The sequence below is a fragment of the Phaenicophaeus curvirostris genome, chromosome 12 (assembly GCF_032191515.1).
Source record: "Phaenicophaeus curvirostris isolate KB17595 chromosome 12, BPBGC_Pcur_1.0, whole genome shotgun sequence".
NCBI classification, from domain to species: Eukaryota; Metazoa; Chordata; class Aves; order Cuculiformes; family Cuculidae; genus Phaenicophaeus; species Phaenicophaeus curvirostris.
The window spans coordinates 7,284,357-7,309,653 of record NC_091403.1 but is presented as its reverse complement, the minus strand read 5'-3'; the positions used below and the strand labels follow the sequence as shown (position 1 = coordinate 7,309,653).

Below are 25,297 nucleotides of genomic sequence, written 5' to 3'. Positions count from 1 at the left end.
AGTTCAAGAAGGCCCGAATATCCTCCAGCTTTCTTCTCTAGGGAGGAAGAAAACTCATCATGAGTTTTCTGATTCCATTAGCTTTGGTGTGCCTGCATGCTGAAAATGCCTCCACCTCTGGGTCTGAGTGAGCTCAGATGCTTTTTGTCATTTTCATAGCTGTTTTTTTTAGTTAAGTCACCTTTTCCCCCCTGCTTAAGTTTATGGAAAGTCATTTGCTGCCACCTACCAGCACTGCACAAAAATTTTTTAGAGGAAGTAGAGGGCATATTCAGATACATTTAACAATTCCTCTGCAGATGTGTTTGAAGACTTTTCTGAGGTGGAGAGAGTTTATTCCCTTTCATTTTGCCCTTGATGTTTTCCTGTGAGTTTAATAGTGGAAGAAAGAAGCCTTTATTACGCTGCAGTTGAAAGAGCCACACCCTACTGACTGTGCTTCCAGGAAAAGCATCAAAAGGTATTATAAACCTTCAGACAGTATCAAGTATTTGAGGTCAACTTTTTCATAAGCAACATGTTTTTGAAATGCAAACAAAATGAATACTGGGCTGGAAAACTAATATTTCTCAAAATAACAGCTGTTAAAAAAAGAATTTTATGATGTCATGCTAAGCCAAGATGAAAAAATGGAAAAATTACTATCGTAAAAGTGCTTTTCATGCACTGTGCTGTACACGTGCTCCACACAAATGCTGTACAGAAACTGCTTTTTTTTAAAAAATAGATTGCACAGAAAGCAAGCATTGGTGACACAAAAAGAGAATTAAACAGATTCCTGCACCTTTGCCAATGTTACTATCTTGGATAACTCTGAAGTACCACCATTTCATTGCTAGATATTTTCAATTTTTTAAGGATTTTCTTGTTCATATTATTTATGAGACTGTCCTTTCTAAAGACCACTACACATCTGGGATATTCTGAAACAAGCTTTTTTTTCATCTAGCTATTGCCATCACCCACTAAGTATAAAACATAGAGCTGTTCTGTTGGGTCTAAATGAACTCTGTTTGGTGCAGTACATGAAAGCCTGGCAAAGACATGTAACTTTATTCCAACTTTTTACAGAATCCTGATTCCAGATTTCAATGAGTCAGAGATGACTTATTTGGATTTTGGCAAGTTTTCTTCCCCACTTTTTCAGTCAGGTTGCATTTATGTTGCCTCTTAATAGCAATGCAAAGCAGTCTGTAACAAAGCTGAAAATCTGTCTGATAAACTGTCAATTTATAGAAGTATTCTTAGCTTTGAAAAAAATCACAGAATTATGGGCATGGCAGTTTGTAAGATAACATTCAGCATGAAGGCACAGCTACCATGATAATCACTGTAATAAACAATCTCTAGGTAATCACAGTGTTGAATAATCAAACTAGAGTTTATTTCAGAAATATCAAAGCTACGTTCAAGAAAGCTAAATATTAAACATCTTCAGTTACTGGAGAAGCAATAAAATAAGCTACAGAGGAATGTCATGCCAATTGCAATAACAAACATTTACAGCACTGCTTCTGTATAGCATGCATATTGAACCAAAGACAAAATAAAAGCAACAACAAATATTGTGTTAACATTTGAAAATTTTAAATATAAAGGAAAAAACATGAATAAGAAATTTTGGTATTAAGAAAAAATATATGTCCAAAAATCTTTATTAAACACTGTACAAAACAAAATATTGCACTTTTAAATCAGACAATAAATATCTACAAAAGTATCTTACAAATGTTTTCTTTTAATTTAAAAAAAACTGCTTAAACAATCAAGACCCATTGCTGATTTAAAAAGGTAATGATCAGGAATATCCTCTCCTTGCAGTCAGCCTTGGACACAACAGTCCACATTAAAAATTTTCTATACAGTAGTGCTAATCTAATTTTCAGTGATGCAAACCCATTGTGCAGGAATGCTGTTTCTAAACCTGTTCTTACAGCATACCCACTAATTAGCATGTAGTGTAGCTCAGTAATGGAACACAAGATCCAAGCTAATACAAGCGTTCAGGTCTCCAACATATGCAGTAGTTTGGAAACTACAAAAGAAAAAAACACCCAATCTGTCTGCTGCCTCCTATGCGGTTCCCTCTGCTTACAGCCCTAATGAGACATTGTCTGCAACATGGAAAATAACTTACCTGGGGATGTCATAATCAGGATTTATTATCTTAACTTGCAGAAGACTCAAACGGTTAATGGTTGTGATGAAAAGTCATCTTGACGGAACTGCTCAAAATCGTTTTCTTGTGTTTGTCTACCTTCATAATTAATAATTCTCCCTTGGATATTTTTCCCCATTAACAGGAGAAAAAAGATATTTATTTAAGATAGAAAATCTGACAGCCGTGTTTGGCCAGTTATTGGCTGCCCATTTGACTTGACATGCAGAGAACAGTGCTCACAAGTGTTTCATTCACAGCTCTGACAAGGAAGCCTTGTGTCTAATTTAAAATCAGTAGAAAAGTCTAATCGTGCCAGAACTTTGATTGTTCTTCAGTGACTGGAGCAGAATTGAAACAATGGAAAATGATACCTCATTTATTCAGAGCAGATCTGTTGCTATTCTGAAAATTGTACTGGCATCTACAATGTCTTTTACTGCATATACATAAATATAAGCATGAAAAATGAAATGTATTTCTGTGTATCCCTCTGACAGCTAGTACCAGTAAAACACATCCTGCGAGATTGACTCAAGCTCGAGCTGTTTATGAAAATGAAGTGGCTGCCAAAAATTTTATAGCTATAACCCACTGCTTCTATAAATTTAAAAATTGTGTTAAATTTGATAAAACAATAAAAACAAAACCTAGGGTTCGATAGTTGCTGCATTCCAAAGTTCTTCAAAGGATTTTGGGACTTAGTTTTTCTCATATGTTAAGGACAATAAGCACTACCTGGTGCTTTCAGATAATGTTTTTTCCCCCTTGTAAAATTATAATGTGATGGCCTATAAAATTTTACAGATGACATGCCATGATATTATCTTCCTAATCCAGACAAGAAAACGTTTAAAATATTAAAATTTCCATTGCAAAGAGTGGATAATAAAAGTTCCCAGAAAAAATACCCTGTCCAGCATATCAGTCCGCAATACTGTTTTTACATTAGCCCCACGTTTCCATTTAGCTGTTATGACTAATGTCTTATTTAGAAGTATATCCTTTGAGTATGCTAGTTTAATGAATCTCTCTTCTCATCTCTTCACTGCACCATCATGAACTTCCCATGGAAGACTTACATTTCTTGACATGATTGACAACATCTTTGTCTGTAGATGTCTATTAGGCATAACTTTAGGTGCTTTACAAATGTACAGTAGTGAGTTGTATCCTTGCATTCGCCTTCTGAAAAATATATTTAAACATTAAAAGGCTTTATAATGGACAAAAGATAAATAGTAGAACCTATCATCATAATTGTAAACAACTGATAGATTCCTGGTAGCTTTGTAATTATTTCAAACTGCATTTCTGGCAACAGTGGATTCAAAGCTAAACTAGGTCACAAATAAGAAGTGTGATCTCACTGCATTCATTTGCCTATTGTCTGTGTCACAAAACTACCTCATCTTTCAGGAGTTAATGGCTTGCTCAGAGACTCATGAGTCACAACTGGCAAAGACATGTAGGGAAGTTTGCATAAAGCAACTTCCTAAGTATCCTGTTTCTAAAAGTGCTTTTGAGGCTGTAATGTCAAACTGGCCTACTCATCGAGAAAAATAAACCCAAGGATTATGAAGGGCTCCTTGGAGAGGATAGTTTTACCTTTGATATACAATCAAACGCTTGCAGAATTGTTAGTGTACAACTGTGAGTCACTTTCTAATAAAATTCCTACAAACTATTAATATGCTCATATATAAATAAACATTTACATACTGCCACAGGATGTGACATTGCAGTGTTGCCAGCTCATTGGTCTCTTCCTCCATCCGCAATACTGATCAGCCACAGGTTTGTTATTCTTTCCGTGTACACAGTACACTCGTCTTGACTGAAACCCCCTCCCACAGTCCACGCTGCACGGCCTCCAAGGGCCTGTCCGCCAATAGACATCACATGCCTCCAAAGAGCAGTTTCTTCTGACAGGAGATCTGTGCAGGAAAATAAATGGCAGTTAAATGTTTACTTTTGTGCTAAAGCCTTAGTCACAGCACGATAAAACTGACGTTGGAAGGGACTCCGGGAGACTGATTAGTCCATGCCCCCTGCTCTGAGCACAGTGAACTAGACTAGGTGGCTCAAACCCATCTCCATTTGTGTTTTCAATATCTCCAAGGATGGGGACTCTACAGCCTTTCTGGGTAATGTGTTCCCCTCTTTGCCTGTATTTCATTTTGTTCCCATTGATCATGCCTCACTCAAAGAAACAAAAGACAAGGCCCTGTTTACTTAAACCAATTCCTTTCTGGAACAGAAAAAATATTTTACCTTTAGGAAAACTTAACTGACCCTGAAATGTTGCATACGGGATGCTGCAAGTGCATAACTTTTCTCCTGAACACAAGTAATATTTCTATGCTGTCACAGAACCTCCTTGAACATTTGAAGCTGATAAAGTGAAATACTGTCTCTTAGTAGTAAATGGAAATTTCACTATGTACTTCAGTGGAGCCAAAATTTCACGTGCACAGCAAAAATGCTTTAAAATCCTCACAATTCAGAAGCACTAAATACAAAGAACTGGGTTCAGTAATCGAGAAACACAGTAACAATTCCCACGTACGTACTTGTTACCCATTTCTTCCCTGCTCTTCATTGCCCAACCTACACAGTTGGTGTAGAGCACAGTGTTGTGCCCTCAGATCCTCATGTTCAGTTTTAATTTGTCTTTAATTCAACCTTCATGAGATTATGGTGTTTTATAGAGACTGCTATAGCACAGCCCCAAGTCAATCTGCTGATCAAAATTCTGTGGAGGTGCGTAGCCTGTTCTTTTTGTATGGAAAGGAGTTCTTCGAATAAAGTAAAACAAATTAACAGAGTTCTTACAAGAATGCGCACTTTGAAGTACACAGTCACACCTTCTAAGCCCTTCAGTTTTTCCATACCTCATACATACCTCAACAGTACATACTACAAGGCAGAATAAGATCTATGATGATTAAGCAGAGAAGTACACCTTATTTCAGTAATCATAGAGTAGTAAACCAATTTACATGGTCCACAATGTAAGACCCTGGAAACCTCTTTATTTTATAAAACTTGTGCAGCAGTAGATCAGAATAAAGAAGTAATATCAGAAAAGACCCAGTTCAGTAGTAATAATAAAAAAAAAACCTTATGGCAGATTACTCCAATTTCTATTTTCTCTTGGGGAATCAAGACTCTCACTCTATTTCTAGCTTTGCCATTAGCACAGTGGAGGACACTGATCAAATCCATTGCCATCCTTGAGTTCTGAATTCATCCAGTGTATACAAAAGGATGACTATCACTACCTCCTTTTCTTGTGTTTGATACAGAAGAATTTGTATATTTATACTGTATTGACAATCCTATACTTTTCATCTGATCATCTAAAGAATCTAACTTGCACTGCTTTAAACTGTATACCTTTTTCTTTCATCACAAGAAGAGTTCGGCACCAAAGATCCATTATGAAGTTGACATAAAAAGTGATGATGCTGTAAACCTACAGGGTGGCTTACACAGTGACCAGAACACTGCAACATGAGAGAAAAGGGTGAGGGGAAACAAAAAGAAACAACAAAGTTAATAACAACATAGTCAACCTTCTAGGCGAACCTTCTGGTTCTTACCCAGTTGCACCACCCAGTCATAATTCTTTACCTGTATTTCTCCTTTTCAACCATGTCACATCTGAGTTTGGACAAGGTCTAGATATTTTGGATTCTCTATATGCAACTTCGCCAAGACAGTGACTCTCCTACCTATTCATAAAGCCAAATTCATTGTCTGCGCTCGCATCATTTCACACCTCCAGTGCCACAGCATCTGTAGCCCTGACAATCACAAACTTGCCCTGCTAGCACCTTTATCAGAAATACAGCAACAGTAATTCTCTTAATTCTGACTTTCCTCATTGAATAGTAAGGACTGTGTTAATAATTATAAAAATCATATCAAAATGAACACTTTTGCTGCACAAATGAAGAAATATGGAAAATATAAGAAAGAGGAGTCCTGTGGATTAAATATTGTGGCAACTGCTTATGAAGCACATTTACGTATCTTTCTTTGAGGACTTCAGAAGTACAGCAATGCAAACAAGCCTGCAATAAAAGCAATATATTAGCTTAAAAATGGAATACTTAGTATTGGATTAGCTTATAAAATATACTGAAACTAATACTTAGGTTTCAGATCATGTCACTGATAAATGGAAGTAGCTTAGACATCACAAAATGAAAAAAAGCAGGAGTTGTAATTCACCAGTCTGAATTCACAACTAGTGCCACGTAGCTCTACCCCTGTGCAAGAGAATAGACGTTCAGCCAATGGTATGATGACACTGATACACTTTTATGTCATAAGGACTTTCCAGATAAACCCTGTAACTTACCTCTCCTTTTGTCTGCATTGTCCCTGCCACACACGAATGACCCGTACAGGGTTTCCTTCCCAAGGGACGATCTCCAAGCGCACACGCAGCCGGCAGCAGGGTCAGCACGCTGCCGTTGCCTTTCACTTGTTGACAACTTATTTGTCGATAGCGAAATCCACTGCCACAAGATACAGAGCACTCAGACCATGGACTGGTTACCCACCTACAGGATGAAGAGACAAAATTATAGCAACTATGAAAATATGGCAAACTTGCTGGTTGTTTGCTGCAATCTGTTTTAAAAATAAAAATCACAAGAACCTGCCATTTCAAGTTTTAAACGTGAGAAAAGGTAGAATCAGCTTTTTCAATTGTTAAGCGAGATTTTATAAATTTGGTTAACCATTGACTTCTAAGGTAACAGTGCCTCAATGTATGCCAACTGAAGTTACACTGCCTGTTATCCAAAAGGTTATCTTAGGTAAACCCTATAGACCCTGCTGGATTTAACATTTCTGAAGGCAGGACAGGATACTTTTCCAGAACTTATAAAACCCATAGTACTGATTTAGTTACTACTAAGGTGACAGGTGTCATAACTCATCCAAACTTATTACATCAAGAACCTGCTACATAATGGCTCAAACAGAACATGTTATTTATTGGTTACAAGTTGCAAAGATTTAGCCTGTCTTGGCAGCTATGAAAAATACTGGGGAAGCAGCAGGCGGTAATACAATTTATTTGACTTGATATTTTCATAAATCTAGCCTAGAAATACAGAATGGGACTTTATGTGCAGCACAACTGTGATAACAGGAAAAATATTCTATTCTCTTCAGCAAGTATTTAATTTTCTTACAGTCAAACAGTTTAAATCCATTCAAGGAAGAGTAATCCTTTACAGCCTGGACTCTTTGTCTTTTGCTCCCTTTTAAACTCAAGTACTTTTGCAAACATTTGGTGCAGCGCATGCACAGCAAGGCCCAAATTTGGCAAACACTTAGAGCACGAGCTAAGTACATGCTTAAACCCTTATATTTGCTTAACTGTACTTCTGTGCTGTGCTGGAGAGAAGTGATTAAACACATGCAAAACACTTTAAATAATAAAGGCCCATGACACTAACAGTGCATCTAAAGCCTCTGTAATACTACGGATATTTTCTAAAGAGTTGCCCTGGGATGAGAGAATCGTGCAGAAATCAGTAAGTGAGGAAATGGAAAGGGACGTCTGAACATTTTGCACCTCCCTCCCAGGCCAGTAATCACAGAGTAGGGGGAGAGGCTGGAGGCACTAGGAACCAAATACAATGCTATTTTCCAGGCATCTGGGATGCTCTTCCTATATAAGAAGCATGGAATACTTCATAATGGAAAAAAACCTGTGTATTAGCATACGCGTATGATTCAAGATAGAGTTAATTATGTTAGCATACACACAATTCCCTTCCACCGGTAAATAAATAAAGCCAAATTAAAAGCAAAATTAATAAACATTTTCATAAGAGAGAATCTCAGTCCCAGTTTATTTAGCCATATGAAACAACTGATTAGTTTTTGTGGTGAATATTCTGGGACCAGTGATTACCAGATTGTTGTCGAACACTGCAGTCTACTAAAAAGTCATGACCTTGTTCAGGGGAGCAGTGGGCCCTCCACTATCCTTCCGACACTGTCATCTGCTCTGTATTGCTGGATTTTAAGAGGGAAACCTACAACTGAGTCTGCGTGTTTCAAACTATTAATTCTATTTCAGTATTTTTCCACTGGCTTGTTATAGACTGGCTAGAGTTCAGACTCACAATTCCAGATGATCTGCTCTTTTGGCTGCTAATAATGAAATGTAAACAAATTCCTCTAGATGTTTATCTGTTCCTATGTTTTCTGTATTTAGAACAGAGTTTAGAACATACTGGCTAGATGCACTCCCACAATGTCAGCTAAGGTTTTAACACTTCTCTACGAACATTTTCCAGTGAGGGACAGCGTGACTTCTCATCCCTCATGGATTTTTACATTGCTAACAGTGATGGCCAATGCTTTTAAGGAACGGAAAGCACTTGTTTTGAGGATGCCTGGGGAAGTTCCTGCTAATAACCAGGAGCAACGCTTTGTTGAGCTGGAATGCTCAGTGCAGCTGAAGGAGTCTAGAGGTAAGGTTTTGGCTTTTGGAATCACATATTGTGCTCGACTTGCCTGTGAAATGCAGATTTTCTGTCCCAAGATCACAAGGTACTCTGCTTGATCCAGCCAGAAAACTGGCAGGGAAGCACATGCAAGGAGCGTGACATCGTGGTGAGGGGTATTAAAGGCAAATGAGCCATTCCATGGTAAACATCCTACTCAGAGCTCTGCTGGCTTGGAAGGAGAGGAAGTGAACACAAGATTCCACTCACAAGTATCCTGGCTGCTCTAAACATAACGAGTTTTCCCTCAGGGCACTGGCACAGATTCCACAAAACTAGCACATCAGAAAGCCTCACAGACACCTCCAGCTTAGCTTTCAAGGTATTAGTGGGGTAGCAGCAAGACTTGCTTGCGGCAGCATGGAAACTGGCACAGAATCTCATTTATTCAGTTGAATCAAGCATTCTCCTATTTGCTTGTGATCCACTTCCACATCTCCTGTACTTTAGGGTTCATGATGAAACAAACCCCTGATTTCACACTCGAAGAATAAACACAAAAACAATTTCAGGAGGTTGCAAGCACATTTTATTACACACAAAGCACATGAAAATAGAGTGGATTGGAGTTTACCTGGCAGGGCAGTCATCTGTGTTGCATGACTGGTAAATAATCACTGGCTTTTGCAGCTCTCTGCACAATGATTCATTCACTTGTTTTTTCTCTGCATTCATGCACTGCAGTCTTCTAGAGCGGGTTCCTGAATTCCCACAGCTAGCAGAGCAAGTACTCCACTCAGCATATTCCCATTTGTAATCTAAGAAATACAATTGAAAGTAGCATAAGAGAGGCACAATACATTATAATTGTGTCACATTTTAATTGATCTGGCAGCATTTTCTCTAAGCTAGATACATACCACATCCTCCGTAGAAAAGCAACTATTTCAGCATTGTGAAAAGGGACCGAGAAGCCAGAGTAGAATTTAGTCCTACTCAGCTTCCTGAGTTCAGCCCATACATACGAGCATGAGGTTCTCTAGAAGGCAAATGGGATCAGCATATGTGCACAGGAAGGGCAGAACCTGGCTCACAGTAGGAAATGATGAACTTCTTTTCAAACTTTAATAACATTTCTATACAATGAGCATCAAAAAGAGGAAACTGTAAATCAGCCTTTCTAGGTTTCCTGCTGTTCTACAGTAAGTTTATTATGAAGAAAACTCATCTTACTCTAGACACTTCACATAATTTGAGGATTTAAGAGAATCCTGTTCTACTCTATAGAAAAGTATTTAATACATAAATAATTTGCCACTGAGTCATGTGGCAAGATGAAAAAATGAATTTGTTTTAAAGAGCATTTTATATTAAAACCCAATCACCTCTAACAATTACTGCCCTTATATTTAGTCACAATTCCACATTTACCCCTTCAACTCTTTTTTTTTTTTGACACTTGGTAAAGGATGAAGTACTATGCAATGTTGACAGATTTTTATGTGATCACAGAAGGAGTCAGATTTTTCTGTAATAACCAAGCATAATTGATAGCTACCAGCTGTGTCCACAGGCGCATTCTTCCAGCACATAATGAATTCTTTAACTTATTGTTTTTCAATGTTTCCTTATTACTTCTAGGTTTCTTAAAATAACACAAAAGGGCCTTTTTCAAAGTACAAGTAGTTAAATTTACTGACTGCAACTATGATGGAGAGACTGTATTGTTTGTTTAGCTAGGATAATGCTGCTCAGAAGTACCCTCAATATGCCTACTGTGCAAAACCCACCAAAGGAGTTTTTGCAGTCTGTACAAATGCATGGGTATTGCAGTCACGAAACAGACACGTAAGCAACAATCAAGAGTTAAAGCTCACAACTAGAAAATGGAATATCCCCGAAATACTCACCAGCCTTACTGGAGAGTACATTGGGCAACCAAAAGGCTGCTCAGCCAGACAGATAGCTCAATATCTGCCTAGACCTATTCAGAAATTCTAACTTTAATAAGATCAAGAAACCAAGGCCTGGATATATCTTTTGATAACCTCTGTTAGGATATTTTCTCATTCAATTCCTTAATATTTTGATTTACTTTTGATTTTTAAAATAGACATTTTGATTATAGGTATGTTTCAGTACAATTACATTTTTAAATGCAACTGACTCCAGGATCCCATGTATACAGAACCATTCTTGATCATTAAAGTGATCCATCAGCAGTCACTGGGAGGACATTTATACACAGCGTGGGAGATTTGCAAGATCTGATCTTACAGCTTGAATCCTTTGCGCTTAAACAGTGAACCGAATCATATTGATAGGATAAGAGATAAATCACTTGTGAAAACTTACCTTTTCAACAGATATTTGTTCTTAAAACTGATTTGCATTCCCTGGGCATTGAAAGGTCAAAGAGTGGGTTTTTTTAAACTGACACATGGAGCTTAGTGCTTTGCTGCCAGACTCTTAGTAGTAGCTATGTTCTTAACTCTCTTTTTCAAAGCCTAAATACAAAGTAATTAATTTCTAAACCACTTTAAATATTTAAAAACTTTATAAAATGTTTGCAGATGCAACCTATTGTCCTGCTGCTGCATATGGAAAATTCTTCTCAAATTCCTCTCTAATGCACAGATGCACATTTTATAACCAACTAATGGAAATGTAGTTTTGTGCCAGCACATTATATTGGAAAACATCACAAAACAATCATGAAAATTTAACACTGAAATTGATGAGTGCACCATAGCAGACATATATTAAGGATGATGGCTATCACATCATTGTAATGACACTGGAATTAACTGGAGTTAAAATATTTCCAAAGATGACCACAAAGTCACGTTTATTTTGGTTTAGTGGGCTACCATGGCAGCAGTTTGTGTCATTTGCTTAAGGGGAAGTCGAGAAAACCTGCCTGATTTAAAACTGATTAGGCAGCAAGACACTGAATAAGAAACGTTCCCTCAGCTTCAAAGCTACACGGGTAAGAAATGACAACTTCTGCATGGTATGTGGATATGCATTAGCTCCCATATCCAACTCTGAGTACAGACATTGTCTATTGACTTAAATGGGGCTACTCACATATGTGAAGTTAAACATGTATTTATGCATTACTTTCTACGCAGAAAAGCACGTTTCAGGAAAGTCTTTACAGAGTGAAGTAAAATATTTTAAAATTTAAGAATTTGTCATAATTTTCAACAAACCTTCCTTCTTGACATTTACCCAAACTGACATTGGTTTTGCACTAGCTGAAGTCCAACATTGGAATTGGCCAGCAAATTGACCAGAGTTGGTGTTCACCTCCAGGATACGACCCCCAACCAGGGTTCGGTATTCCAAGGTCTTGACTTCCTCAATTGGGCTATCTCCAAAAAGCCAGCGAACTGTATTTCTGTAGCTGGGCAGCACTGGGCAACCTAAAAATCAACAGCATTTAGCAGGTTTTTCTAAACACATCGAAATGTCTGTGAAAAAGCATGCATGACTGTGTGATTCTATACAAAAGACACAACCAGTCTAAATAAAAACAACAGTATGCATAAATTCACTGAAGTCCAAGCTATGTCCTGAAATCCTGACTGCCCCTTGAGGATTATCAGCTGTGTAAGTTCTTGTATACTTACCACAGGTCTTTATACTTTCCATTTCAGTAAGTTCTTACAAATTTAACTTCTATATGAAAAAAGTGAGCAGGGGAGCACTTATTTAAATGAACAAAGATTTCATCCCAAACTATAATATGCAAGTAGGTTTGTACTGAAAGAATTTGTTTTGGAAAGGAGTCATAGACACATTTAATGAAATTGCTGCATTTTCACTCCCCAGGCACAAGCAGGGATGGAAACAGAGGCACTCCTTTAGATAGAAAAATAAACCAACTGTTCTAGAGTCCAGCTGAATTCCCTCCCATCATTTTCAGGTGAATCTCAAAGAGAAATTTTGCAGCTTCAGTCTTGTAGTGAGGCACCTGGACAATGTCTAAAGGTTTACCATTTTAAAACATTTTTCAAAGAGCTGAATCAAAAAATAATTGTGCCTCTTGCTCTGAGGCTTCCTCCTTGACAACTGAAAGCTGAGCATGGTTAGAAAATCCAGAAGGTCACCAAAATCATACTCTCAGGAATAACACTTAGTTTCTCCATGGGGCCCTCTCCATTCTAATGAAATGAATAAATAATATAATTTAAATGACAAAGCAGGTAAGTCAATATACCTATTCTTAGGGGATCTCCAGGTACCACAGTGACATTTGTACCAATCCCAGATGCCATTAGGACACGTTTTCTTCTGCTTCCTTTTGATAATAGGGTGTTATTCTGTATATATCTTTGTTCTGTAACACAATGCATAAGACATCTTAGCAAGAAGTAAATCAAGATGCCCAAAAGAATTGTATCAAAACATCCAACAAGCTAGTTATGAAGCACAAGGATAATAGTGCTTCAGAATTTTTTAGGATCAACTTCATTTTTGCAGTTAAAACATCCATCTGACAAATATACTTCAGTGATATAAACAGGGAAATGTAGAAATTATTTATAATGTTTATGCAAGTTTCTAAATTCATCTAAATTTACTGAATTTTATTTATCAGAAAAATAAGCCTGTAAAACAGTGTAAAATAAGATTTACACAATGTATGATGTATTTCCTATTTCTCATGACAACGTTGTTTTTTATTTCATTACTAAGTCCTTCAGATAAAGACATTTTAAGAAAAATAATTCTCCTAGTGGATTCAGACTAATTCATCTGTTCTGCCACGTTGAATTATGACAAAGTGCTACAACAGAAAAAAAAAAATAGAAGAAAATCTCTTAAAATCTCATTATGCACAGAGATAGCATAATGTATGCAGAATCACGTGCCCATCACTATAGCAACTTCTCCTTATCACATGCCAGACAGAATAACTGCAAAAAACGTGGGCAATCTGTCAGTAACACACAGTTCTTGCCACCTAGTGAATATTTCTATAGAAATAAATGTGCATAATATCTCTGATTCACCTCCCAGAAGAGCTCAAATCTTTCGTTATGTCCTAACTTCTGCGGATCATTTTTCCTTGGTTCAACGTTTTTCCTCAGTGTGCAACATCTGTACAAAGCCTCCCGCTTGTCCGTGTAAACACTGGGACAAAAACCACTCCACAGAGCCACAGCAAGGCCAGTCCCAAACAGGCAAAAGGCTCGCTGTCTTGTCAGTGCTCAGGACTGTTTATTGGAAAGGCTGCACAGATTTTTCTCTACCACTTGACCGCCCAAGGTCAGGCAGTAATTGCTGTAGCGCAGTCCAAAAGGCTGACACGAGGTTGCTTTAGACAACACCGAGTCAGTGCGCTCTGCAAGTCCTGACACCACAAGTCCTCCCCTTTCATTGCAGTTTTGCACAGCCAGAAAAAATTGCAGATTTTGGCCCTCTCGTATCCACTTCAGATTTAAACTAATATCACGTGACCAGGAATAGAAATGAAGTTCAGACTCTTGTGAGCAATCTTCCCAGTCACGTCATTATAATAATATTTCTCTCTGGAACATGTGAAGTTTTGTTGTATTCCAGGAAAACTGAAACCAAGAAGGGAGCTTCAGTCCACACTCATCCTGACACAGAGACGCCTATTATGTCCTTGGTATGTCTTCCTTGGCCAACAGATCTAGACATCTATAGCCTGCCCTGCGCATGTGTGCCTAAGAAAGCAAGGACTGGCCAGGTGTAACTGTGTTGTACTTCATACAGCAAAATAGGGAGACGGTTAATCTTTAGAACAGAATGATCCATTTATTGGAGCTATTTGCCAGGCATGACTGCATTATACAGTACTACACTATTAATCTACTTACAATAGAGTCATTTAGAGGGAGTTTTCCTTTACATTTTCTATTCTGAGAGTTAGCAGCTCATATTCTGAATTTTTTGTTTTCCATGTCCCTATGGTTTACTGCCCTCTATAATTAAAAAAAAAAAAACCCACAACAAAATCAGAATCCCCAGACAGACGTTGCTTTCATTTCACTGCATTTCCCTGCAGATTTTCAGAATAATTCAAGCCTGCCCCATTTCCCTAGATAAAAGCACCAGGAACAATATAATATGACAGTGGATTTAGTTTTCTAACGTGTCTGCTGGTTTAAGGGCTGATATTTGTTGCCTGGAAGCAAGAAGATGGAACAACTTTTGAAGAAGTCACAAGTCAAAACCATCTGCACCTAAATTCACTATTACAGGAAACTCCCAGGGAGTCAGATGCAATCAAACAAGTTCATAATAAAGTGTTAAATATCCCCCAAACTATTTTATTGGTTAAACTTCATAACTGAAGTGGTTTGCTGTTGTTATCAGTAAGGAATTCTCATTTAGCACTTACCAGTTAAGTGAAGAACAGATGCAGCTTCAGCTTTTCCAAGAGCATTAGTTGCTCTGCAAGTGTATGTTCCTCTATCTTCATAGGAAACATTCCTCAGGAATAAAGAACCATTCAAAATCAAGAAAGAATTTCTTTGTAGAATGTCCTTCTTCTTAAACCATGTTACATTTGGTTGGGGAACACCTTTAAAATGCAAATAATTAAAATATTTATTATAAGAGTTGAAACATATATTTTATAATGCTAACTGCTACCATATCATCCAAGAATCTTAAGTTCTTTTGTCATTTCACAGAGAGTGTAAACCTAAGTAACAACATTGCAGCAAAATCAATTAGTAAATGATCATCCCACTGAGATTAAAGGTTAAGTATCATAAGGCAAGGTCACAGAACAGCTTTAAAAACTGCTACCACCAATTTGCTCATGTGTCTTGCTATGAAAAGATGTGAGATCGTTAACTCCAATCAGATTCATTGATTTAAATACCTGCACATCTTTTAATTTACTCTTCATCCCAGAATATATGAAGCAAGGAATCTTCAATTTTTTTAATAAAAAATAAAGAAAAAGAAGAAATGGAGGCAAAATACTTTTGAAAAGGGATATATTTATCAATTAGATAATACACATGGACAATTTCTGCAAAAAAATCTTCCTGAAAGCTTTTCCAATTAGCAGATGTCATATATACAACTTGTAACAACACAGTGTGAAAGGAAGAGCTATTAGCAACTAAACAAAGGGCTTGATTGTTAAGCAACCTCATTTACCATGTTCTAGGAAGCCAAAGGCCTAGAATCATAGAATTCTAGAATCGTAGGATCACTTGTTGTAAAAGACCTTCAAGATCTTGAGTTCAATTGTACCTGTCTGCTATAAACCATATCCCTGAGCACTTTATCTACCCGTCTTTTAAATACCCCCAGGGATGGTGACTCAACCACTCGCCCTGGGCAGCTGCTCCAGTGCCTGATAACCCTTTTGGTGAAGAAATTTTTCCTGATATTTAATCTGAACCTACCCTGGCACAACTTGAGGCCATTTCTTCTCGTCCTCTTGCCTATGACTTGGGAGAAGAGACCAGCACCGCCCCCCTCCACTCCTTTCCCTCAGTTGCTGTCAACCAACACCCTGAAGACCTTCTCCACCCAGCAGCTTCCCAGCCACTCTCCCCCAAGCCTGTCGCACTACGGTGGTTGTGTCCCAATCGTAGGAGTCACCACTTGGCTTTGTTGAACCACATACTGTTGGTCTTAGCCCATAATCATCCCTGTTGTAAAGCTTGAACTCTGAGAAAGCCAGGATTTGTGGATAACTTGTCATTCTAAATTGTAATCAGTGAATGACTTTGTATAATTAGTTTAATTAGATGATTCTCCCACTGGAACGCTATGACCTCTGTGGGAGGGCCTCTACTGTTTATTTTCCTCAAAGACTTGCCTGTAAGGGTGTCAGACCTCATTGCTCTCTACAACTACCTGAAAGGACGTTGTAGAGAGGAGGGTGCTGGCCTCTTCTCCCAAGTGACAGGGGACAGGACAAGAGGGAATGGCCTCAAGCTCTGCCAGGGGAGGTTCAGGCTGGACATTAGGAAAAAATTCTTCACAGAAAGGGTCATTGGGCATTGGAACAGGCTGCCCAGGGAGGGGGTTGATTCACCTTCCCTGGAGATGTTTAAGGGATGGGTGGACGAGGTGCTAAGGGACATGGTTTAGTGTTTGATAGGAATGGTTGGACTCGATGATCCGGTGGGTCTCTTCCAACCTGGTGATTCTATGATTTTGCAAGTTGGCAAATCGGACACGCTTTTGCTTGTGCTCTGGTTGCTGCAGCAGGACCGCTCCTTCCAAGCTTCAAAATGCTGGATGAAACACTGGGTAAATCTGACATAAGTGGCACAGTGATTTGCCACAGAGGTGCACAAAGGTGCCTGGCAGGAGACAAGTCAGAGCAGTTAAACTGTCTTTCACCTGAACTTTATTTTCTCTAAATGTATTGATCGGGGCTCATCCAAGCGGGTTCCGCTATAGAAGCTGGCCTGATTGTGGGACATTTGGAAGTTTCAGGCATATTGAACGCCAATTCAGTCTCCTCTCTTCCTACTGCATGATCATTGTGCAGTATTACTTTACAGATGATGTCTTCATCATGTGGAATAGCCCTTAGGAACAACTTTAACATTTCAATCACTGGCTTAGCACTTCCAATGCACACCTCAAGTTTTTCCTTTACTGTAATAGGAACCAGACATATTTTTTGGAACCTGCTATTTCACTGAAGGGAAAAGATCCCTTACCCCCCCATTTTGTCTAAAAAGACAGCAAAGAGAAACACTCTTCTGCATAATCACACATTTTATTCTAGACAATTTAGCAACTGTTCAGTGTTTTTAAAGTCATAAGATTGGGTTTTACTAAATAAAACTGCATAAAACAAAGTACAGATTTGCAGAGTGCACACGGGTCCAAAAAACCCGTTTGTTTTTCAAGTTTCCAGAAGAAGCCTTATGCTGCTTGCAAAAAGTCCTTCTGGAATTCAGATGAGGCCTTGTTTTAAGGGTCTTTTTTCCATTTTACCCCAGATTTCTGGCTAAAGTATATCATTCTCAGACATATTTTTCCTTTACTGTGTACTTTCCATGGCCATTCAGGCATATATATACTATACAGATGGGCTGAGGAGGTGTCAGGAAGATGTTGAGCTGTTTTAATCTAAGGCCTAGAGGTTTGCAGCTAGACTACCCTAATTGGCATCGAAGTCCTGTAGACCAATCAGAGCCAAAAAAAAGCCAGAAGCAGCACGATTGAGATGGGACTGAAGTCAAAAGATTTAACGTTAAATTCCACAAAACACAAAAATGTTTGGAAAGATTTTAATTTAAGCTTCTAACCTGAGCCTCTATCAAACTTCAGCCCAATATCACCCCATGATACAGTCCTCCCTCTGCTCTTACCACAGAAATGCACTTCATTCCTGGGATTTAACTTAAATAAGATATTTCTTTCTTCTAAACTTGGTTTGTACCCTAGAGTTTATCCTGGAAAAATTGCCCTGTCTCTACTCTTCTACCTGTGCCTCACTCAGAGACATGTAGAGTTTTTTAAAACCTAAACTGGACTTCAGTTTGCAGAAGAAATCTGCAGAACAGCTTGGCCTCTCATTTTAAGCTCAAAATCAGGTTGCTGTCACGTATCTTAAACTCTATTTAAGTTATAGCAAATTATTCCTCTTTTTTTTTTTCTTTCCTCAAAAGAGCTGTATGCATATCTCTTTAGGGGAAACAAGCAAGTAATACCACACACACAAGTAAATCGGACCATTTCTCAAGTCAATAATGTGACTAGACAAACATAAATTCTAATTCTAACAATGAGAAGTGTGGACAGAGCCCTTCGTGACAGGTCAGCAACCAGTCCAACAGGAATGCACAATGAATCCATCCTAGCAATCTTACAGATGCTGACACTCACAGATAAGAGGGGAGGAGGAGAGGAATCCATGAAAAATGATCAGTTAAACATACAATGCAAAAACCCAATATTATTATGCATTATTTTTTGGTTATTGCACAGTGTTATTTCAAAGCAGGGTCAATGTTATCTAGATATCTTCAGGGTGCATACATAAACGTGAGCTGTTTGAGCTGAAAATAGTGGGGATAATCACAACATTCTTGTATCATATTTTAACCAAAACTACCAAGCAGTATGATTCTTATCTAAGAGATAAATAATTTTTATGTGAACTGTCTGCTGGGTCCCTCTGAGCTGGCCTCTTCACAATCATTCTGAGGACCCTTAAAATTTTTGCGTTCTGTGGTTCCTTTTCTTTCCCCTACTCTTTCATTACATGGAATCCAATCTGAGCACGAGCCTGGGAGATATTGAACTATCTGCCTTAGAGCAACCACTATTTGTAATCAAGCTCCTTCTGTGTCCTTTTCCATGGGCTTTTCTTTAGGATGCCATTAAGAGTATTAAGGCAAATCCTCAGTTTGAGTCCTGAGCTCAGGGAAAAATCCAAAGGTATTTTACAGAGAAGAGTTCAGGGACCTAGTACAGCTGGAGAAGAGCACGAAGGGAGGAGAGGAGGCAGGACTCTGCACTCTCTGCAGTCAGGACACAGCTGTCTGCTACAAATGAGGGGCCTCTGACCCTGCCTTTCAGGGGGATGCAAAACTGTGGAGCGCAAACGTGATACAAAGCTTTCCGAGTTGTGCATCCAGAGAGACATGGTAGAGAATCTGGCCAGAATAAAGTTTTATTGCGTAGTTCTATCTCATCTGCTGATCGATAGCCTAAAAATGGACTAAAGAAATAAAGCAGGAGAAAAAGACATCCCTTATAGTCCAGCTCCTTTGACTTCTTCAGCAAAGCAGCGTGTACATTTCAAGCTCTTCTGGAAAGCTTCAGTTTATGTTCATATTGACAGTGAAAAATCCTTTTCTGCCATAACTCTCATGAGACACACTGAGTTCTTGCGCATATTGTCATTTGTGGAATTCCTAAGAGGAGAAACTATTACAACTGGAGGACACAAACCCCTCCCCCCCTGTTTTTAGGTGTTCATTTGCCTTTTTAATAGCCTCTGTGCTTAACAGTGTTTTGCATAAAACTCCTTCTCATAACACAGCACATAGCACAATCCCAGCATGCAGCCCCCATTTATATATTGTAAGTGAAAAAGCTTCCATCATGCAGATTTTTTGATTTTTTTTTTTTTTTTTTTAGAAATTAGACTCCATATTTACTACTCCTACGATAAAATTTTACTTCATCATGGGTATTTAGCACTGCACACTGAGTTACGTCTCATCTATCAGCTCCTGTAAGAAAGCAGGCAAAGCACAGAATTCCCACGTTCTTCTTGCAACAAAATTCTTCAGGTAGTATTGTCAAAAGCACCAATTTTGCTTCAGGACAAAGTTCAGGTGAATTTTTTTTGGTTTTTTTACTTACAGGTGACAAACTGAATGGAGCTGAAATAATACTTAAGCTTTGGGACATATCTGTAGGTCTTCATTAAGGAGTTTGTCCTGTGCACAAGGTGGAATTTTACTACAGATGCTTGACTCTACATCAGGGTTGATTTTCATATGGACTTCACATTGAAAAAAAAAACCAAAAACATTCATACTGTCTTCCAGAGACATTTGCATTACAGAACTGTAGCAAGACAACTATTAACAGAGATGTTTTAAAGCCAACTACACTGAATTTTAAAAGTATTTCCTCCTCATTGCTATTGTTTCCTGCCCTGTGTTCCAACTCAAAGAAGTTTCTACCGTTGTCATTTGTCCTTTCCTGGACAGTTGTAAGGTGCGTGTTTCCTTTCACCTCACTGTCCAAAGTTAACACATCTACATAAGCTTCTTGTACAGAATCGTTGCCTTTCTGTATCCATCAGAAGACACCAAATCATTCTGGGAATAATTTCCTAGGCCTTCTTTTCAGGAAAAGATGTAAATCTTCCACTTGGTAAGTCTGGAAGGAAGTCATTCCCTATCTACATCCAAGAAAATATTACTTTCAAGCTGAAAAATTCCTGGTTTGATCCCCAGCCAGTACAAAAAGGGAAGAGGTAAGAGATGGCCTGTAGCCACCTTTGTTTCCTTCATAACCCACCTCCATCCAGATGCAGCTGAGGATGAGCCCAAAGGTATTGAACTCACCCAAACTGCCAAAGGTTCAGAATCCCGGTGTGTAATTTAGATCCCAGCGATTCAAATGGGAGATCCATCACTGACATCAGCTAGTCGCAGCAATCATTTCCTGTGGCTCCAAGTCAGGAAAGTGCTTAAGCATAGGATTAAATTCATCCCCATTAGGGAATGCAATTAAACACATGCTTAAAATTAAGGATGGCTATAATTGTCCCTCATATACAAAGATGCATTCCTGAACTCGGGCCTTCTTCGTCTTAGAAAAACCTTAAAAATCAGAATGTTACTCTTGCAATGGCTCTAAATCCTCTGATGTTAAAAATTTCTACTATAGACCTAAGTGGCTATAAAACTTTAAAATTAGTTTAATCTATTTTTCTGACCTCAAACACAGGTTATTTTCCACTAGCACTGGAGCAGCTCTAAAATACTCAATGTTCCATGAAAAAAGCCATTTTCCACTGTGAGTGGCCCTGGGATAGCAAATGTTATGGAAAAAAACTTCCCGCTCTGGATGGGACTGTGAAACACGTGTCTAAAAAAAGAAAATATAAAGGAATCCACGCTATAGGGTGCCCTTAAAATATTCAGTGTTCAAAAACAAATTTCCTCCAACCTTGAAAGCCCTATGAAATATTACACACCATAAAAATCTTGGCCTACTAACTAGTTGCTCTAAAACATTGGATATGTCTTCAGAAATTTTTCCCCCAGCTACGTAGAATCTCATAAAATATTCTGTATTTCCCATGCAAGAGCAAGGCAGAACTGTGCTGGCACCAATCACAGTTTGCTGAGCTTCACTAAAAGTTTACCTAACTTCAGAGGCCAAACTTGCATGTCATCCTTCAGAAGAAACAATTCTGTGTCAGTAAGATACACAATGAATGTCATCTGATTATCATTGATTCTACACTCATTAACACTCAGAGTGGATTTTTAGCATAACTTAAAATGAAATTTCTCGGATTGAAACATCATCATCTTTTCTCCATCAGAAGTCGCAAACTGCTTTTATGTTCATCCACATTATGCTTGAGCAAGTGAACCCCCAAAACCCCTAAACCATGCTGCTACTGAAATTACCTGCATGAATCTGGACAGCTTCACTGGAAATAATAGTCTAGGATAGAAAACCAGTGTCAGACATTTTGGCACTTGGTACAATCCTCCAACCTGCCCCCTTCTCTCACACTCTTTCAAAGGTATTATCTCTGCCTTTTCCTACCAGCCATGCAACAGCCCTTCTTCCTAGGTGGCAGCAACATCTGGCAGGATTTAGATATACCTGCTGACATCTGGTGACCTCCTCAGAGGGGTTACTGAAGCAAGACCTCTTCTCATCCCACCCTTGCTACAGCTCTGTTGAGTCCTGTGTAGTTTTCTGTCTCTCAGCTCAAAAAGAACTTGATCTTTTTTCCAGTTGCAGAAGTTTAAGGCTGATGTTTTTCAAAATCAGGCATTTAAAATAAGGCAACTATGTTTAGGCAACTAAATAAGAGGATCTGAGTTAAGCATGAACTCAGAAAAGACAGCTAGACTGAGTTCTGTAGTCAATCCCCAACAAAGACTTAGTTGGCGTGCGTTAAAGCAATTCTACAATTCAGCACTGTTATCAGAGTCTATTTTGCCCAACTGGTTAGGTAACTATACTTTTGCTTTACTGCACAGCCATGCTATGTCACCAAGGACCAAGACATTGATGGTCATAAAACAGATCCGTACTCAGGGACTTGGAAAACAATTTTATCAGAAATTAATGAACTACAAAGGAATTGCCGTTGTCAGTCAAACTTTGAAGACCACTTATCTGAGCACTTTGTGTCCGATGATGGACACTTGGAGAAGTACTAAAATCTTGGCGTTTATTGAACGATCCTTCCTCAGTAAAGCCTGCTTCCAAATTCAGAAATACCACTGAGACCATCGTGCTTGTTTCCTCTAACACTGTTCTTCTCTCTACCTTTTCTAGCACTATTATACCCTTTTTGACATGAGATTATCAAATTGCAACCAGGATTCACCACTGCTTTAAGCAACGGCCAATTTATATTTTCTATTCTTTCGTCCATTCCTCTGCCATCAGTCTTCATTTACATTTATGGACACTGCCCCGGGAGTGAGATGGTATTCCCACAAAACTGACCAGCATGACTTCAAAAACCTTCCTCTCAGTGGCAGTCATTGAGGTACAGCCATGTGCACATGCCTATATTTAACCTATTTTATTCTATATGTACATTTACTCTGCAAATATAAATTCTGAATATCCTTTGCCCTCATTTAGCTATTAAAGATTATTTGTGTTATTAGTATCACACCCATTATTATTTGGAAAGTAATATAGTCCCTAGGCACACCTTTCAGCTTAGTTTATCCAATGGGATTCAGTTTTGAGGTTCCCAGACTGTTTCAAGACACAAAGCAAAGCACAATTAAGCTGTCAAAGTAAATTTCAGTCCTTTCCACTTATGCTTGATCCAAACAAAAATTTTAACATAGATATAGTAAAAAGAAGCATAAGATCGGAAGGTTTTCCTTTCATTCTACTAATTGTAAATACTGTCATTCCTTCCTCATAAAACACCCTTTCAACCTTCAAAATCAATTACTAATTTATTTTAGAAGAACACATAAAAGGAGCTAAAAGAAATTAAGAGAGAAAATCCTATGTATTAAACTGTTATTCTTCTTTATTGAGGTGTCTTCTGACAGGTAAAGCACAGAAGACAAAGTACAGCACCAAAGTTATGTTCGGAAGAGCATGGGTAAATGAAAGAACAGATGGAAAAATCAAGTTCTTGATTCATCTAGACCTATTTCAAGTTCCAGTACTGACAGAAAGTAGCCAGTCCATCTTTGTGCGATGTACGCGCAAAAAGATGACCCTGATTCAGCAGGTTTTGCATATTTCTTACATTTTTTTAATCAATATGTTATTCCTAGAGCCAAAATATATTCATAGGAATGATGATTTGGACGAAGGTGGAGCTTCTACTTTTAAAAGAGTCTGTGTCAAAATATTTCAGAGGTGCAGTATAATGTCTGTAATATAAACAACCTGAATTCAGTAGATCTCCCTTCTGTCCTCACACCAGCAGGTGGCAGACAATGCCCATTTTAGACATCTTTTTCATTTTTTTCCATCCCTTATTTTACTTCAACCGAGAACTTTCAAAGTTTCACAATAAATGGAGTCTGACAGTTTTAGTTTATTTTAGTAATAATCACAAGATGGTCTTTTCTGCAAATACAATAAAAGTTATCCAAGAATAATTTGGAGCAATCAGTATTGATATTTATACCATGTGTGTTGATTGAAAAGCTCTTGGCTGTAAGAACGGAATATGAATCTATTCAGAATGTCATTAATATCTTCTAGCATGTGCTCTTGTGGGAGCTATAAAAGTGAGTTTATTATAATTAGTGGGAAAATAGCCTTGTTATAAATTAAAAAGTGAAAAGTAATCAATACTATTAGCTTCAGCAGTTTAGCAAGCTTTTCTAAATCCATTCCTTGATGTTCTTCTGTTTATTAGGATACACTGCTCTTTAGCATTTCAAAGTTTTTTTCAATCAGAAAGTGATTTTTAGAGCATAAAAGAAAGACTCTCAGAAGAACAAAAATAATAAATCTCTAATAACGTAAAAGGCAAAAACCTCTGTTTTAACTGTTTTAAGCTGTCTAACACTGTATGTAATATTAAACTTCACATCCTTTCTATTAAAACCATCAAACAAGAGCTGTCCTTTGTGACATGGCCTAATGAACCCACAGCTCCGTAAGTGAAATATACTCAGTTCTCTTCAGACCTCGAATAATTAAAGGTTGTATTGTACAGCCACAAGCCAGCCAGTAGGGAAGTTGGGAAGTGTATCTTTCCTTACAGCATCCCCTCCTTTCTTTCACAGCTGCCTTTTTCAGATTGTTGGTTAGGCTGCTCCTACTTCCAACTGAAGTTCTGCTCTATAGCACGATGTTCATTCCTAAATGATCATTAGTTTAACATTCTTCATATGTATGTAATTTTTATGTGTTTCAGAAAGAAAATTCCTGAATAAACCTTACACTGTTAGATAGAAAACGTAGAACTCAATACACAGACTGCTTCACAGAGAAAACTATAGTTTGTACAGCTATAAAAAAGTACTATAGGTTGTCCAGCCTACAAAAACAACACCGACATCTTTGCAACCAAGAAATGTAGAAGTAATTTAAGAATTCTGCTGGTGGCATCGCACTAGTATTCTTCACACACACCCCCCTTGTTCATTAGATTCTTCTTATGTAGAACAATTTTTTGGACTAGCTAAAGTCCAAAAGATCAGATGTATCCACTTGACATGTCTGATGAGGAGAAAAGGACTTCTACAGACTCATATTTGTAGGAAGAGAACTTTTAAAGTCCATACAAGTATTAGTGTTTTTTTCTGATTCAAACTCTTGCTAGTCTGATAATTCACGTGATGTTTTACCAGCATTCCCATCAAAGTTCTCATCCTACCACACTGCAAATGCATGTATTTTTTGATCCCAGCTATTAGACAAACAAATTAGCATAAATTCCTATTAAGTTCCATCTTCTAAGGTCAGTGGTTTATTAGTTTTCATTAAGGAA

General features: G+C 38.0%; 1 protein-coding gene across 3 annotated transcripts in view; it reads right to left on the bottom strand.

The window, feature by feature from the left end:
* Positions 1-1,362: 1,362 nt before the first annotated feature.
* ADAMTSL3 (ADAMTS like 3) overlaps positions 1,363-25,297 on the bottom strand; it is a 174,706-nt gene continuing 150,771 nt past the window's right edge. For 2 of the 3 annotated variants that reach the window (XM_069866435.1, XM_069866436.1), the window contains 8 exons: positions 15,014-15,196; positions 12,863-12,982; positions 11,853-12,065; positions 9,272-9,455; positions 6,528-6,732; positions 5,558-5,667; positions 3,881-4,095; positions 1,363-3,346 (listed from right to left, as the gene is read on the bottom strand). In XM_069866435.1, the coding sequence (XP_069722536.1) occupies positions 3,237-3,346; positions 3,881-4,095; positions 5,558-5,667; positions 6,528-6,732; positions 9,272-9,455; positions 11,853-12,065; positions 12,863-12,982; positions 15,014-15,196 (1,340 nt within the window). In that variant the 3' untranslated portion in view covers positions 1,363-3,236. Of the gene's footprint in view, positions 3,347-3,880; positions 4,096-5,557; positions 5,668-6,527; positions 6,733-9,271; positions 9,456-11,852; positions 12,066-12,862; positions 12,983-15,013; positions 15,197-25,297 lie in introns of those variants that run through there. The other variant, XR_011338244.1, reaches the window with a different exon arrangement.